This window comes from Coregonus lavaretus (genome assembly GCF_964263955.1).
Source record: "Coregonus lavaretus genome assembly, chromosome: 29".
Taxonomy (NCBI): Eukaryota; Metazoa; Chordata; class Actinopteri; order Salmoniformes; family Salmonidae; genus Coregonus; species Coregonus lavaretus.
In genome coordinates this window covers 9,446,926-9,461,285 of record NC_140016.1, presented here as the reverse complement: position 1 = coordinate 9,461,285, position 14,360 = coordinate 9,446,926, and the positions used below count along the sequence as shown (strand labels likewise).

Sequence of the window (14,360 nt, the reverse complement as noted above, 5' to 3'; positions counted from 1 at the left end):
ATCTGTCATTTATTTGTACTACTCTGGTTGGACTGCACTTGCATCTTTTTCCTTCAGGGACAAACACACTTACAGGCTCTCCCAATATAAAACCACTTTGTGAACCATTTACACAGAGCATATGGAAATCAGAGCCAATCATCTTTTACATATGTATGGCTCTGTTTAGAATGGCATGCACATTTGGGGTCAATTCCTGAATTGAAAATTGCATTAAGTGTCAGCAAAGGTGTAGTGTTGATAGAATAACAGTCTTAGCTTTGCTGCACTCTTGCACATTTATTAGGAGATCTGGTTCAAACTTAAATCTGTATGTAAAGACATTTTAAGGAATATTTGAGTAATTCATCATATACCTGCAGACTGTGTTTGTACCTTTTCATTACAAAGTTGTATTTCTATTTCAATTTGAGAAAAAAATAGTTTTATTGAAATTCAGAACACAGAACTACTGTAACTCAAAATGTAGACAGTCAAGTTCAAAGGCCAAATATTTGAAACAACAAAAATATGATCATCACTCTTTTTCCTGGTACTTTATTTATGGTATATTACATGTTTTTATCCCCCTACAGTAACAGCTACATACAAAATTCTACTTAATCTAGAAAATGATACAAAACAGGAGAGATAAACAGTAGATATAACATGCTCAGCATTTGGTGAAGTATATGCTTCAGAGTGCATACAGAACTAGATTAGTTATTGAGCGACAAACAAGAAAACAGCAAAGCAACATCAACACAATTCCCTATAACCAACCACCCCTATCCTAATTTTTCACAAACAATCCCAACCATCCCCCTTCTTGCACCCTTTCCCTCTCCATCCCTCCCTCAGTTCTCTCCTTCCCTTGTTCAGAGCTGGAAACGCCAGCATAGATGCCCCAGCCGGTCAATGTTCTTATGCAGGACACTGTGGATGGGCGCTACGTATCTTGCCACGTCTCCGTCCCGCGAGAAATCCCGGCAGAACAGGCCCTTCTCGGCACTGAAGACAAACTTCTGTGGCATGGGGCCGTTGCCCCTCACATATTCCCACACAGCCAGGAGGAGAAGCCTCACCTCGAACGGCGTCAGGTAGGGGAAAGCCTCGTGGACGTTGCCCAGCACGGGGGGCAACAACTGGCCCTCGCCCATACAGGACACCAGCATGCAGGAGGCCTGGAGGTGCCACGGGGAGTCCACTGCCAAAGCCTCCCTCGAAGCCTCCCAGTGGGCTAGCAGAGTGGCCAGAAGGCCCCGGAGCACCGCAGAACAGTAACAGAGAGCAGGACGCCCGGCCGCCACAACATGGAGTAACGGAAAGAGGACAGGGTGGGCCTCGAAGCAGCGGCGGATGTGTATGTCACGTTCTACAGTGGTGCGGGCATGTTCCTCTGGCGGCCATGACAGTTCCCCGTTGGCCACGTCGGGGCAGATATACTCCACCAGCGTCACCGCCATCATTTTGGCTGCCTCAGCGTTGATGGGCGGCGGCTCGTCGGGAACGGAGGGCTGGTGTCGGGCGCCTCCACCGTTGCCGCCATTCCCAGATGGCGTGCTGCAGCACTGGACGGCGACAGCCAGCAGAGTCTGGACGTTCTGTATGACACTGGCTGGGTCGGGGTGAGGTGTAGCGCTGCGCTGCTTCAGACCCTTCCCTATCACCCCAGCATGGAACACAGACCACACGCTGCCAGAGAAGTTGACCGTGGTGCCGAACCTACAGTTGATGTCCAGCAGGGAGCCCCCCCGGTCAGGGGCCAGGGACAGGAAGATGGGGGTGTCCCCTCCAATGGCCTCACTCTGCCCTCCGAACAGGTCAGCGTTTCCTTTATGTAGAGCTCCCTCCACCAGCTGCTGCAGGACACATTTGAGGGTTAGAGGGGAGTAACCTACCAGACGGGACAGGAGGAGCACCGAACAGTTTACCGCCTCTCCTCCCTGGCCTTCATCTGTCCCCTTCCCTGCCTCTCCTCTCCTCCGCAGCGCCAGGAAGAAGTGTGTGACGGCGGCCCGACAGACGAGCAGCAGGTGGGAAGGCGGGAAAGCACGGGGGAGGGGGCTGCGGGACAGGAGCCGCACTGCAGCGTGGGATACCGCCGGGTCACCATGGAGGAGCAGAGGGCAGAAGTCATGGAGGTGTCCTGAGACCGCTGCTCCAACCTGCACTGCCATGGAGGACTGAGGACTAGCACCTCCTCCTGGACCCCTCCTTTCCTCCTCCTGTACACTCTGCACGGCGGAGGCCAGGTTGAGGAGGAGCTGGCAGAGCTGCTTGGGTCCCAGGGTGTGTGTGTGGATCTGGGCCACACAGCGGGTCACTGCGGCAGGGATGAGGCCTGGCAGGCAGGCGGACAGTGGGGTGTGGAGCTGCCAGGCCAGGGCCAGCTGGTCTGGGTTCCGGGCCAGGATGAGCAGCTGACAGAGGGCCTCCGTGGCCACGCTAGGGCCCCCGTATATAGACAGCAGACACAGCAGACACAGCAGCTGGTGCAGCCAGAGATGACGCTTCCTCTCCAGTCTCAGCGTCTCGGCACAGAGCTCTCCCACGTGGGACTGCAGCTCCTCCAGGAAAGGGACCACACGGGGGGCCTGGGAGGAGGGAGAGTGGGGGCGGCTGTAGTAGCCGTCGTCCCCCTCTGAGCGGGTGTAGACCAGCTTGTGGAGGTGCAGCAGGAGCATCTGGAGGAGGCGGTCGCAGGCCTCTCGCACCCCCTCGTGAGGGGAAGACGTGGGGCCAGAGATGATGACGGAGGCGGGGGTGGCCGTGTCGGCTAGGAAACGGAGGACGTGTGCCCCTCCAGCAGGGCTCTGGGCGATGAGGTGGACAGCCAGCCCCAGCATGTTGTCCAGCTCGTCCCTGGGAAGGCCCTGTAGAACAGCCTGGAGCTGGAGCAAGACTGGAGGCCGTAGAGACTCCACCAGCTCTGTAGACACGGCGCCCAGCAGAGAGGGAGACAGCGCCGCCAGCTGGAGAAGGAAGGGCACTGTGGCTCTGCGGAGCTGGGCTAAGTTTTCCCAGGAGGTGGACCCAGAGCTGGGGGGTATAGTCGGGGGACTGAGGCTCTCCTGGAACATCCTCAGCAGCTCCCGCCGGATGCTGTCAGAGTGCCGTGCCGCCAGGTGGCCCAGGATCCCCACCACAGAGCCGATCTTAGGCACTCGGCTGCTCTTGTCTCCCTGACACTTGTCAGCCGTCCCGTGGGAGCAGAAGTCTTTAAGGCCACAGGCCAGGACGCGGCTGATGATGGTGCCCGGGAAGGAGGATCCAATGTGGGCCACCACCCAGTCGAAGTGCGGGGAGTGCTGCACGGAGGTGTCCAGGAGAGCGTCCACACATTGGTCAGGACACCAGGCTATCATGGCCGCCAGGCACTGGGTATAGGCCTCCATGAGGGAACGTGTAGCTGCACAGGACATCCACAGCTGCAGCAGCTCATTGAGGCTGGAGGAGTTGGGAGCTGCCCTACGGCCAGCATGCTTGGAGCTCAGTTGCCCCAGCAGGTCTACAGCCCAGGTAGAGACGAGGGGAGCCCAGGCTCGGGGGTTGAGCTTGATGAACTCCGCCAGGACGCCATGGACCTCCGTGATGACGTCCTCCAAGTTGGAGTCCCCGTCGCCCTCGCCGTCCGTCTCTAGATTGTGAAGAAAGGCTGAGACGTGCTCGTTGTACACGCCCCTTAGGTGCTCAAGGACCGCCCCGCGACAGGCAGGCACGGACCGTAGTAGACGCACGGCACAGCGGGCATGCTCGCGGACGCTGAGTTTACGACCCTGGGTCTGGTCCACGCCACTGATGAAGGATTTGATCTCCTGGGACAGTTCCTGGGGGCTACACACAAGACAAAAGTTCACACAGTTGCAAAAAATCTAAAAACAAACGTAATTCTAATTGGTATCATTTGTATTTTCTCTCAGACTAAAACATTTCATATATATGCTTGAAAAATGCTGACCACTGCATCTTTCCACAATAACCTTAGCATAATAACAGCCGTATAACTTGTTGGTACAGTAGGGAAGCAGCCACATAGCTCCAACTACTGCACATAGCTCCAACTACTGGCTAGCTAGCATGCTAGCTAGCTAGCTATGCTAAGCAACTCACCTAAATGCATTCTGCGGTGTGTGAGTGAGAGAGGTCTGCATGGTGACTGTCAGGGAAGTCCCGTCAAACACGGCAGACATCGTTCAACTTCCCAAACTGCAAATAGAACATGAACAACTCTCCCCTTGTAACAAACTACGAATAATCAACTCTACACGTCAAATATGATGATATTTTTTAAGCAACGTTCAAGACAAATAACAAAAGTGCGCTCCAAAACCGGAAGTCTTTATTTTCTTCTTCTATCATGTCTTTCGAGGGGTAATTTATTGCCATCTACTGGCCTGACACTGTTCTTGGAAACCACGTCAGCACGCACGTTGCCAGCAGATACGCCCTCGGATTTGTTCGCTTTTTCCGAGTCAGCTGATCGTTGACGTCTAACGTTATTTATGTGTTCGAGGTAAAGTAATCAACATCGAGGCCACGACACCGAATTTACTGTAAGTTATAAGAATGTACAAGTATTTCAGTTATTATCTGGACTAACATACTTGTGAGAATTACAAATAGCTAGCTAACTGGGATCGAAGTCATGCCATGACTCTTGACAGCACGCAAACATTGTCTCTGTTGTGTGCCGTCTGTGGTCAGTTACAGTAACGTAGCTACAGTAGCTAGCTATTTCGTTGCATAATGAATGTTTTTTACAGTAGTGGTGCGTGGGTAAAATCACTGGGGAAGCCATAAAAAAAGCCATATTACAACCTATGTGTTGTGATAATTGCGTTGTTTGCTGTATAACCTGTTAATTAATATGCCTTGCCACCGTGATATGTAGGCCTAAAGACCGAGATAATAAGACACAGTGGCATAATAAATTCACCCACACCTTTGTTTGATAAGATAAATATGATGTGGCTGTCCATGGTTCTGATTTATGTGTGCCTTGCGCATTCCTGCAAGTAGAAAAATATGTTGACTCACCCTACTTGTAGAGAAACGCCAATGCCATCCTCCTCTCTTTCATGTTGAGGAAACGGTCTATCACACTGTCATACAGTACAGACTGTTATTTTTTGTTGGTCTAGACTACCTGGCTAAAATGGTTGCTTGCTAGCTTAAGTTCCATTCATGAGGAACGTTAGCTAGTTAACATTACCCTTCTACATCTAGCTACATGTTGAACTTCCATCCTCTCAGGCCAGGGGCACAACAATGTATGAATTAATGGTTGGATCAGAATCGCCATTATAATCATTGGCCAGTATGGAGAATTAAGTAAAACCACAAGTCCAAATCCCTATCTCCATCCATGGCTAATTTAGGAAAGGGCCAACTTTAGCTAGCTAGGACAACAACACAACGAGATGCAACAATTGAAGTTGTTTCTGTCAATGACATATGCGCTCAATGCGATTTGATAGGAGTGACGCCAAAATCCAAGCTGGCTTCCCTTTAAAAAATGTTTTGGTGCGCCAGGACCATTCACAGTTGAGCTCGCACAGTTTAGCTCAATGCTGATTGGCAATTATTTTATACTTTTTTATCAAGGGAGGCCAAATGCTCGCAGGCTTCCCTTGCATTCCATTCAATGCTATGGTCGGCAACAATGTCATACTCGTTTGGACCAGACAGCATCAGATAGATGGCCTACACATAGAGAGACAGAGGGGCGCTGTTTTCAGATGCTTTCTTAGGTGAGATACATATGGAGCCAGATAGCTGCCAAAAGGTTGAACATATGTATCGTTAGGATCGTAAGAAAATCCATGCGTGAAACATGAAACGTAAATGTGAAATTTCATCTTTGAACATACAAACACCATGTTACGATTACGGACTAACATTTTAGGCTTGAACAAATCTTGTGTTGCAATTCTGATGTACAATAATACCTTTCAGAGTTTTGGCAGTTTCATCTCACCAACAACAACAAACGTACACCAAACGGCCTGTGAGGAGTGCTATGAGAACAAGCATAACACAGTATAAAAAAACGGAAGTCAGGGAAACCGGAAAGAGGCATCCTGCACATTTTCAAGTTAAAAGTCTCCATTCTATATTACTCCTCAGTTGAGTTTACTTCACATTTAGGTAGCTAATGTAATGGATTTGTTTGCCAGGGCAAGTCTAGATAGCACTAGCTGTATTATGCCTACAACAGTGAAGTTTCAGTCCGCTAGGTGTATCTCTACAGCATGGGCATATCTCTGGGTGAGTTGGACATCCCCATGCATGCACCTTATCAAAATATGACTAATTCATTATTGCACCATCCCATTCTCTGGGCTGTGTCTGCAATGATAACCAGTAGTATATACCAGGAATAATGAAACATAGAATAATAGATGTTTGGTGACTCTATGAATTATGTATGACCACTGGAGTCTTTGCCACTCAAACTATTTTTTTATGGAATATTTTGACATTTATTTCATCACTCAAAAACTTGCCAAAGCATATTCTGTAGGAGGGGTTAATATGAATTTAAAATAATTTGACATGATTTACACTACCGGTCAAAAGTTTTAGAACACCTACTCATTCAAGGGTCTACATTGTAGAATAATAGTGAAGACCTCAAAACTGTGAAATAACACATATGGAATCATGTAGTAACCAAAACAGTGTTAAACAAATCAAAATATATATTATATTTGAGATTCTTCAAATAGCCACCCTTTGCCTTGATGACATCTTTGCACACGCTTGGCATTCTCTCAACCAGCTTCACCTGGAATGCTTTTCCAACATTCTTGGAAGGAGTTCCCACATATGCTGAGCACTTGTTGGCTGCTTTTCGTTCAGTCTGCAGTCTGACTCATCCCAAACCATCTTAATTTGGTTGAGGTCGGGGGATTGTGGAGGCCAGGTCATCTGATGCATCACTCCATCACTCTCCTTCTTGGTCAAATAGCCCTTACACAGCCTGGAGGTGTGTTGGGTCATTGTCCTGTTGAAAAACAAATGATAGTCCCACTAAGCCCAAACCACATGGGATGGCGTATCACTGCAGAATGCTGTGGTATCCATGCTGGTTAAGTGTGCCTTGAATTCTAAATAAATCACAGACAGTGTCACCAGCAAAGCACCCCCACGCGATAAGACCTCCTCCTCCATGCTTTACAGTGGGAAATACTCATGCGGAGATCATCCGTTCACCCACACCGCGTCTCACAAAGACACGGTGGTTGGAACCAAAAATCTCAAATTTGGACTCCAGACCAAAGGACAAATTTCCACCGGTCTAATGTCCATTGCTCGTGTATTTTGGCCCAAGCAAGTCTCTTCTTATTATTGGTGTCCTTTAGTAGTGGTTTCTTTGCAGCAATTCAACCATGAAGGCCTGATTCACACAATTTCTGAGGCTGGTAACTCTAATGAACTTATCCTCTGCAGCAAAGATAACTCTGGGTCTTCCTTTCCTGTGGCGGTCCTCATGAGAGCCAGTTTCATCATAGCGCTTGATGGTTTTTGCGACTGCACTTGAAGAAACTTTTAAAGTTCTTGAAATGTTCCATATTGACTGACCTTCATGTCTTAAAGTAATGATGGACTGTCGTTTCTCTTAGCTTATTTGAGCTGTTCTTGCCATAATATGGACTTGGTCTTTTACCAAATAGGGCTATCTTCTGTATACCCCCCCCCACCCTCTTTTTTTTTCTCTGTCAATTTTTGGGTGAAGCCTGGCTTCCCTTTGCATCCATGAATACATGGCACTGGTTTTTTATTGACACCGAAACATAGTGAAATTAGATCACTGTCTAGTTTATTAGCCAATAGATTGTCTAATATTTTGTTAGCTAATGTCTTAGGAAAACAGGCCCCAAAATATAACCCATAGATTTCGTTCTGACTTTACAGGGTTGAGATAAAAGCTCAGGAAATAGGAAACGGAAAGTTATTTACAAGCAGAAGGGAAATCAAAGCTGTGGAAAGGAAATAACAGTAACCATGGCGCCAACATTGGTAAGTAATGTCCAATCCAAATATTGATTGTGTCCACTGTCTCTGTGTGGTCTACCTGTTTTTATGCAAATATTTAAATTTTGTTTGTACAAGGTAGTGTTTGCATGACTGAAGAACTTGTAATAGTTTTGTTCCCTGATCTAAGCACTTTCCCTTTCAGAACGGCATACTTGGCAGTTGGTTGGCAGTTGCATACTTCAACAAGAGGGTGTCTAGCAACAACACCCCTGTATGTGGCAATACACAGATTTGCTAAATCATACTTATTATTTCTCCCTTGACAGTACGACGAGAAGCCGGAGCCAGGGGATCTGATAGAGATATTCAGAGGGAACTACCAGCACTGGACTTTGTACATTGGTGACGGTTTTGTCATTCACCTGGCCCCACCCTGTGAGTAATAATATTGAGTATGGTCAAATCTTTATTTTAGAAGATATAGTGCACTCAACAATTTATACACAGTAGCCTACATAGATATAGAGTACAGACAATGCCTTCAGAAAGTACTTTTCCCACATTTTGTGGTTACAACGTGGGATTAAAATTGATTTAATTGTCATTTTCTGTCAACGATCTACACAAAACACTAGTGAATCCGGAAAGTATTCAGACCCCTTGACCTTTTCCACATTTTGTTACGTTACAGCCTTATTCTAAAACGGAGTAAATTGTTTTTTTCCGTCATCAATCTACACACAATACCCCATAACGACAAAGCAAAAACAGGTGTTTTGAAATGTTTGCAAATGTATAAAGAATACAAAACGGAAATATCACATTTACATAAGTATTCAGACCATTTACGCAGTACTTTGTTGAAGCACTTTTGGTAGCGATTACAGCTTCGAGTCTTCTTGGGTATGATGCTAGAAGCTTGTACTTTGCTCCGTTCATCTTCCCTCAATCCTGACTAGTCTCCCAGTCCCTGCCGCTGAAAAGCATCCCCACAGCATGATGCTGCCACCACCATGCTTCACCGTAGGGATGATCCCAGGTTTCCTGATCCCAGGCCAAAGAGTTCAATCTTGGTTTTATCAGACAAGAGAATCTTGTTTCTCATGGTCTGAGTCCTTTAGGTGCGTTTTGGCAAACTCCAAGTGGGCTGTCATGTGCATTTTACTGAGTGGCTTCCGTCTGGCCACTCTACCATAAAGGCCTGATTGGTGGAGTGCTGCAGAGATGGTTGTCCTTCTGGAAGGTTCTCCCATCTCCACAGAAGAACTCTGGAGCTCTGTCAGAGTGACCATCGGGTTCTTGGCCACCTCCCTGACCAAGGCCCTTCTTCCCCGATTACTCAGTTTGGCCGGGTGGCCAGCTCTAGGAAGAGGCTTGGTGGTTCTAAACTTATTCCATTTAAGAATGATGGAGGCCACTGTGTTCTTGGGGATCTTCAATGCTGTAGACATTTTTTGGTACCTTTCCCCAGATCTGTGCCTCGACACAATCCTGTCTCAGAGCTCTACTGACAATTCCTTTGACCTCATGGCTTGGTTTTTGCTCTGACATACACTGTCAACTGTGGGACCTTATGTAGACAGGTGTGTGCCTTCCAAATCATGTCCAATCAATTGAATTTACCACAGGTGGACTCCAATCAAGTTGTAGAAAGCTCTCAAGGATGATCAATGGAAACAGGATGCACCTGAGCTCACTTTTGAGTGTCATATCAAAGGGTCTGAATACTTTTGTAAATAAGGTATTTCAGGTTTTTTATATATTTTTTGCACACATTTCTAAAAACCTGTTTTCGCTTTGTTATTAGGAGGTATTGTGCGTAGATTGATGAGGAAACAATTTTATTTAATCCATTTTAGAATAAGGCTGTAACCTAACAATTTGGAAAAAGTCAAGGGGTCTGAATACTTTCCGAATGCACTGTATACATGTTAGAAACACCTTTGGTAGCAATTACAGCTGTGCGTCTTTCTGGATAAGTCTCTTAAGAGCTTTGCACACCTGGATTGTACAATATTTGTTCATTATTCTTAATAAAATTCTTCAAGCTCTGTCAAGTTGGTTGTTGATCATTGCTAGACAGCTATTTTCAAGTCTTGCCATATCTTTTCAAGCCGATTTAAGTCAAAATTGTTACTAGGCCACTCAGGAACATTCAATGTCGCCTTGGTAAGCAACTCCAGTGTATATTTGGCCTTGTGTTTTAGGATATTGTTCTGCTGAAAGGTGAATTTGTCTCCCAGTGTCTGTTGGAAAGCAAAATATGAAGAGTGGTACTCAGTGATGTGTTGGATTTGCCCCAAACCTAATGCTTTGTATTCAGGACAAAACGTTCATTTCTTTGCCACATTATTTGCAGTATTACTTTAGTGCCTTGTTGCAAACAGGATGCATGTGTTATCCTGTACATTCTTCCTTATTTTCCTTCAGTCAATTAGGTTAGTATTGTGGAGTAACTACAATGTTGTTGATCCATCCTTAGTTTTCTCCTATCACAGCCATTAAACTCTGTAACTGTTTTAATGTCACCATTGGCCTCATGGTGAAATCCCTGAGCAGTTTCCTTCCTCTCTGGCAACTGAGTCAGGAAGGGCATCTGTATCTTTGAAGTGACTGGGTGTATTAATACACCATCCAAAGTGTAATGAATAACTTCACCTTGCTCAGATATTCAATGTCTGCTTTTTCTTTATTTTTACCCATCTACCAATAGGTGCCCTTCTTTGTGAGGCATTGGAAAACCTCCCTGATCTTTATGGTTGAATCTGTGTTTGAAATTCACTGCTCGACTGAGGGACCTTAAAGATAATTGTATGTGTGGGGTACAGAGATGAGGTAGTAATTAAAAAATCAATCATGTTAAACACTATTATTGCACACAGAGTGAATCCATGCAACTTATTATGTGATTTGTTAAGCAAATATTTACTCCTGAACTTATTTAGGCTTGCCATAACAAAGGGGTTGAATACTTATTGACTGAATTTGTAAATAATTTGTAAACATTTTGAAAAACATAATTCCATTTATGGGTTATTGTGTGTAGGCCAGTGACACAAAATGTCAATTTATTCCATTTTAAATTCAGGCTGTAACGCAAAAAAATATATATACTTTCTGATAAAAACTAATGTGACAAAACTCAATTTTAAACTCATCTTTGGCTCTGATGATATGTTTTATGACATCTTTTGTCTGTGCACCCCCTCCCTTGGAACTTTTCCCTCTCCCATGTCTCTTTGCTCCCTAGCCGAGGTGCCTGGAGCCAGCTCCAACAGCATGATGTCTGTGCTCAGTGACAAGGCTAAGGTGAAGAAGGAAGAGATATGGGACGTGGTGGGGCATGATCAGTGGTGCATCAACAACCAGCTGGATCAGCAATACAAGGTCAGTACCAGTAAGTACAGTATGGCTGCGTCCCAAATTGCACCCCATGGGCCCTGGTAAAAAGTAATGCACTATGTAGGGAATAGGATGCCATTTGGGACACTACGTTGCTCAGTTGATAGAGCATGGTCCTTGCAATGCCAGGATCGTGTTTTTGATTCCCGCTGGGGCCACCCATATGAAAATGCATGCATGCACTACTGTAAGTTCGCTTAGGATAAAAACGTCTGCTAAATGGCATGCATTATATTATTATAGGTCAGACCCATCCGTGAGATACTGAGAAACGCCCAGGCCTATGTTGACCAGGAGCTGCCCTTCTGTATCTTCAAGGGGAACTGTGAGCACTTTGTCACAGAGCTGAGATATGGGAAGGCTGAGTCTCGACAGGTAGGTACAATGGACTGGTGCTCATCGATAGGTGTACTCTGCTCAGCGTAGAGTAATCTCGTGAGCCATAATAACATTCTCAAGCTATGAATGTGTGTCAAGAGAGTGTAGAGTAACTGGATTACTTATTGTTAAACATTCAAAGCACCTATGACTATTTCTGAATCAGTCATTCATTCAAATTAATGTTTGTCTTTTTCTGCCCAGGTTCAGCAGGCTGTGGAAACGGTGGGAATGGCTGCGATGGTGGGCTTCGGAGTCCTTGCTGTTGCAGGTGTCGCGGCGGCCATCTTTGGAGGCGGAAGCAAAAAGAAGAATAAAGAAGGAGAATATAAGTGAGCACCTGTATGATAGCTTCCTGAGCAGCCAATCACCAATAAGCCTAATAGAGATTCATTATTCAACTACAGTACTACTGCCCTCGTCACTTGAATAATTCTGGGGTTTTCAGAAGGGAGGATTGAGTATTTCCATACATATTTTTTAAAACTTTTAGAGTTACACAGACAGGAATTGAAAGCACAAATGAAATGAGGAACAGTGTCTCGTTATAATTCCAAGGTAGACAGCCTTGGAGGTGCCATAGCCTTGTTGGCTGCTAGACTAAGCTAGCTGATTTTAAAGCTAGCTGATTCCCTACTAAAGTTTCAACATATTTATGTAATGTAATATGATATTTAGCAGACGCTTTTATCCAAAGCTACTTACAGTCATGTGCGCATACATTTTTACGTATGGGTGATCCCGGGGATCGAACCCACTACCCTGGCGTTACAAGCGCCATGCTCTACCAATTGAGCTACTGAGTGAGACTGAGATCTGTTTATAATGGTATTAAATGGTATTCCACTGAAGTTCTGATATTTCTATCATGAAGTCAATTGTCTCTAGGACCCACAGAACTACTCCTGGTTCAGGTCAGAGTGGATACATCCAGTGGCGACCCATCATTCAGGGCAGGTGGGGCAGAGCCCGTTTAGCTAAAAAATATATAAATATATATTTTTTGTGTGCCTGTTTTGCATGTTATTTTGGCATTAAAACGTGTCACATATCAGTTAGCAAACAATGTAAAAAATGAATCATTGAGTTAATAAAGCCGCATACAAACAGTCTCTTTTTTGCTTTCTTGACTAAGGCAGCTCCAAAATGCAGGTGTTTCAGCCTAGCTCAGTGCTTTCTGTGGTGGTGGGGCAGCCAGCGGAAAATACGGAGCGTAGGGGTTGGTAATGTTCTCTAGTTGTGCCATTATTGGCTCAGTGTTCTGTCACTCATGGGGACACTACGTCACTGCAAAATCTAAGGGTAGAGCTCGACAATTCAAGCCGCTTGGGTGCTGCTATTGAGTTACATTAGAAGTGCCCATCCAAGAAGGCTCAAGGTCATTGGCCACTGATAAAATTACGTCAAATCACGTTATATCTACCGTAGCTTTGATTGGACTGATCATGTCAACATCATACTTTCAAAATCTTAGCTAGAAAGCTAGACAAGCAGTCATCATCATGAATCATGTCGACAATCTACTGGCAAATCCTTTTCAATCCTTGTCATATGAAGAGAAATTATAGATAAAAACGTATCGGTGCTCATCGGCCATTATACATAAACATTACACAACAAGTTGGAAATCGCAAATTCAACAATGAGTGGTTTGAAGGAGTCAGTGGCTAACTGCAAGCTTTGCAAACCAATCACTAGCCTGCTATTCAGTGGAGTGGGTGTGTGGTCCAAGTCTGGGTTTAAGGGTCTCGTTTCCAAGCTTAAAAGGATAAACGTTCAAAACCATGGGCCAGAAAAGTTTGAATAAATTAGCCATGTTGTCAATCCAGCATGACTTCTGCCACGTTCAAAACAACTGGAAACTCAGAACTGGGAAATCTCAGACTTCAGTGAGTTCAAGAGAAACCTTTTTTTCTCCCAAATGTTTTCGATCTTGTCTCATCGCTACAACTCCCCAATGGGCTCAGGAGAGGCCCGCATAACTGCACTCCTTAACACCCAATGTGTCAGAGGAAACACAGTTTAACTGGTGACCGGGGTCAGCCTGCCACAAGGAGTCGCTAGAGCACGATGAGCCAAGTAAAGCCCCACCAGCCAAACCCTCCTCTAACCCGGACGATGCTGGGCCAATTGTGCGCCGTCCTATGGCACACCCGGCCACGGCCGGTTGTGGCACAGTCTGGGAATGAACCCGGGTCTGTAGTGACGTCCCTAGCACTGCGATGCAGTGCCTTAGACCGCTGCGCCACTCGGGAGGCTCTCGGGAAAATACGTTTTGATTCACTCCATGGTGCTGAAAAGAAAGCTCTGCTGTTGGGACAGCTTTATGTAGGCCCTAACAGTTTGTGGGCACCGGTTGTCACCGTTATAGTGCAATTCATGTATTGTTTAGTGTTGTGGCTTTGCTGGCATGCATCTAAAATATTTCCCCCCACCAAGATTTACATGCTAAAGTCGCCACTGAATACATTTCATGCACCTTATATCGCTTTGTTATGACTAACAGTGTTATGAACAAAAACTGAGTATACTAGCAATTTCATACGTTTAAATATTCTAAATGTTGGATTGAAAATATTTAATCTTAACCGGTGTTTGATCCATAAAAACTTGAGTTT

The 14,360-nt window shown here is 45.6% G+C and overlaps 2 protein-coding genes across 3 annotated transcripts; one reads left to right on the top strand and one right to left on the bottom strand.

Moving 5' to 3' along the window:
- Positions 1 to 511: 511 nt before the first annotated feature.
- LOC311104766 (integrator complex subunit 5-like) lies at positions 512 to 5,042 on the bottom strand. Of its 2 annotated transcripts, XM_084146668.1 has the most exons (3): positions 5,020 to 5,042; positions 4,093 to 4,188; positions 512 to 3,816 (listed from the first exon to the last, which is right to left on the bottom strand). In XM_084146668.1, exons 2-3 carry the CDS (start codon positions 4,170 to 4,172, stop codon positions 858 to 860), a joined length of 3,039 nt encoding a protein of 1,012 aa, XP_084002794.1. In that variant the 5' UTR covers positions 4,173 to 4,188; positions 5,020 to 5,042; the 3' UTR covers positions 512 to 857. The 2 variants fall into 2 exon arrangements, with proteins under 2 accessions (XP_084002794.1, XP_084002793.1); XM_084146667.1 differs by lacking the exon at positions 5,020 to 5,042 and having other exon boundaries at positions 4,093 to 4,345.
- Positions 4,433 to 12,854, top strand: LOC311104768 (phospholipase A and acyltransferase 4-like). Its single transcript, XM_084146670.1, has 6 exons — positions 4,433 to 4,535; positions 7,900 to 8,004; positions 8,289 to 8,397; positions 11,213 to 11,349; positions 11,608 to 11,739; positions 11,947 to 12,854. Exons 2-6 carry the CDS (start codon positions 7,990 to 7,992, stop codon positions 12,076 to 12,078), a joined length of 525 nt encoding a protein of 174 aa, XP_084002796.1. The 5' UTR covers positions 4,433 to 4,535; positions 7,900 to 7,989; the 3' UTR covers positions 12,079 to 12,854.
- The last annotated feature ends 1,506 nt before the right edge of the window (positions 12,855 to 14,360 follow it).

What these genes read in the sequence shown, in the direction of transcription:
- LOC311104768 (XM_084146670.1), top strand. An exon ending in CATTCACCTGGCCCCACCCT is followed by an intron (nt 8,398 to 11,212) that starts GTGAGTAATAAT and finishes TTTGCTCCCTAG; the next exon opens with CCGAGGTGCCTGGAGCCAGC. An exon ending in GGAAGGCTGAGTCTCGACAG is followed by an intron (nt 11,740 to 11,946) that starts GTAGGTACAATG and finishes TTTTCTGCCCAG; the next exon opens with GTTCAGCAGGCTGTGGAAAC.
- LOC311104766 (XM_084146668.1), bottom strand. Translation starts at nt 4,172, where the DNA reads ATGTCTGCCGTGTTTGACGGGACTTCCCTGACAGTCACCATGCAGACC. An exon ending in ACACCGCAGAATGCATTTAG is followed by an intron (nt 3,817 to 4,092) that starts GTGAGTTGCTTA and finishes TCTTGTGTGTAG; the next exon opens with CCCCCAGGAACTGTCCCAGG.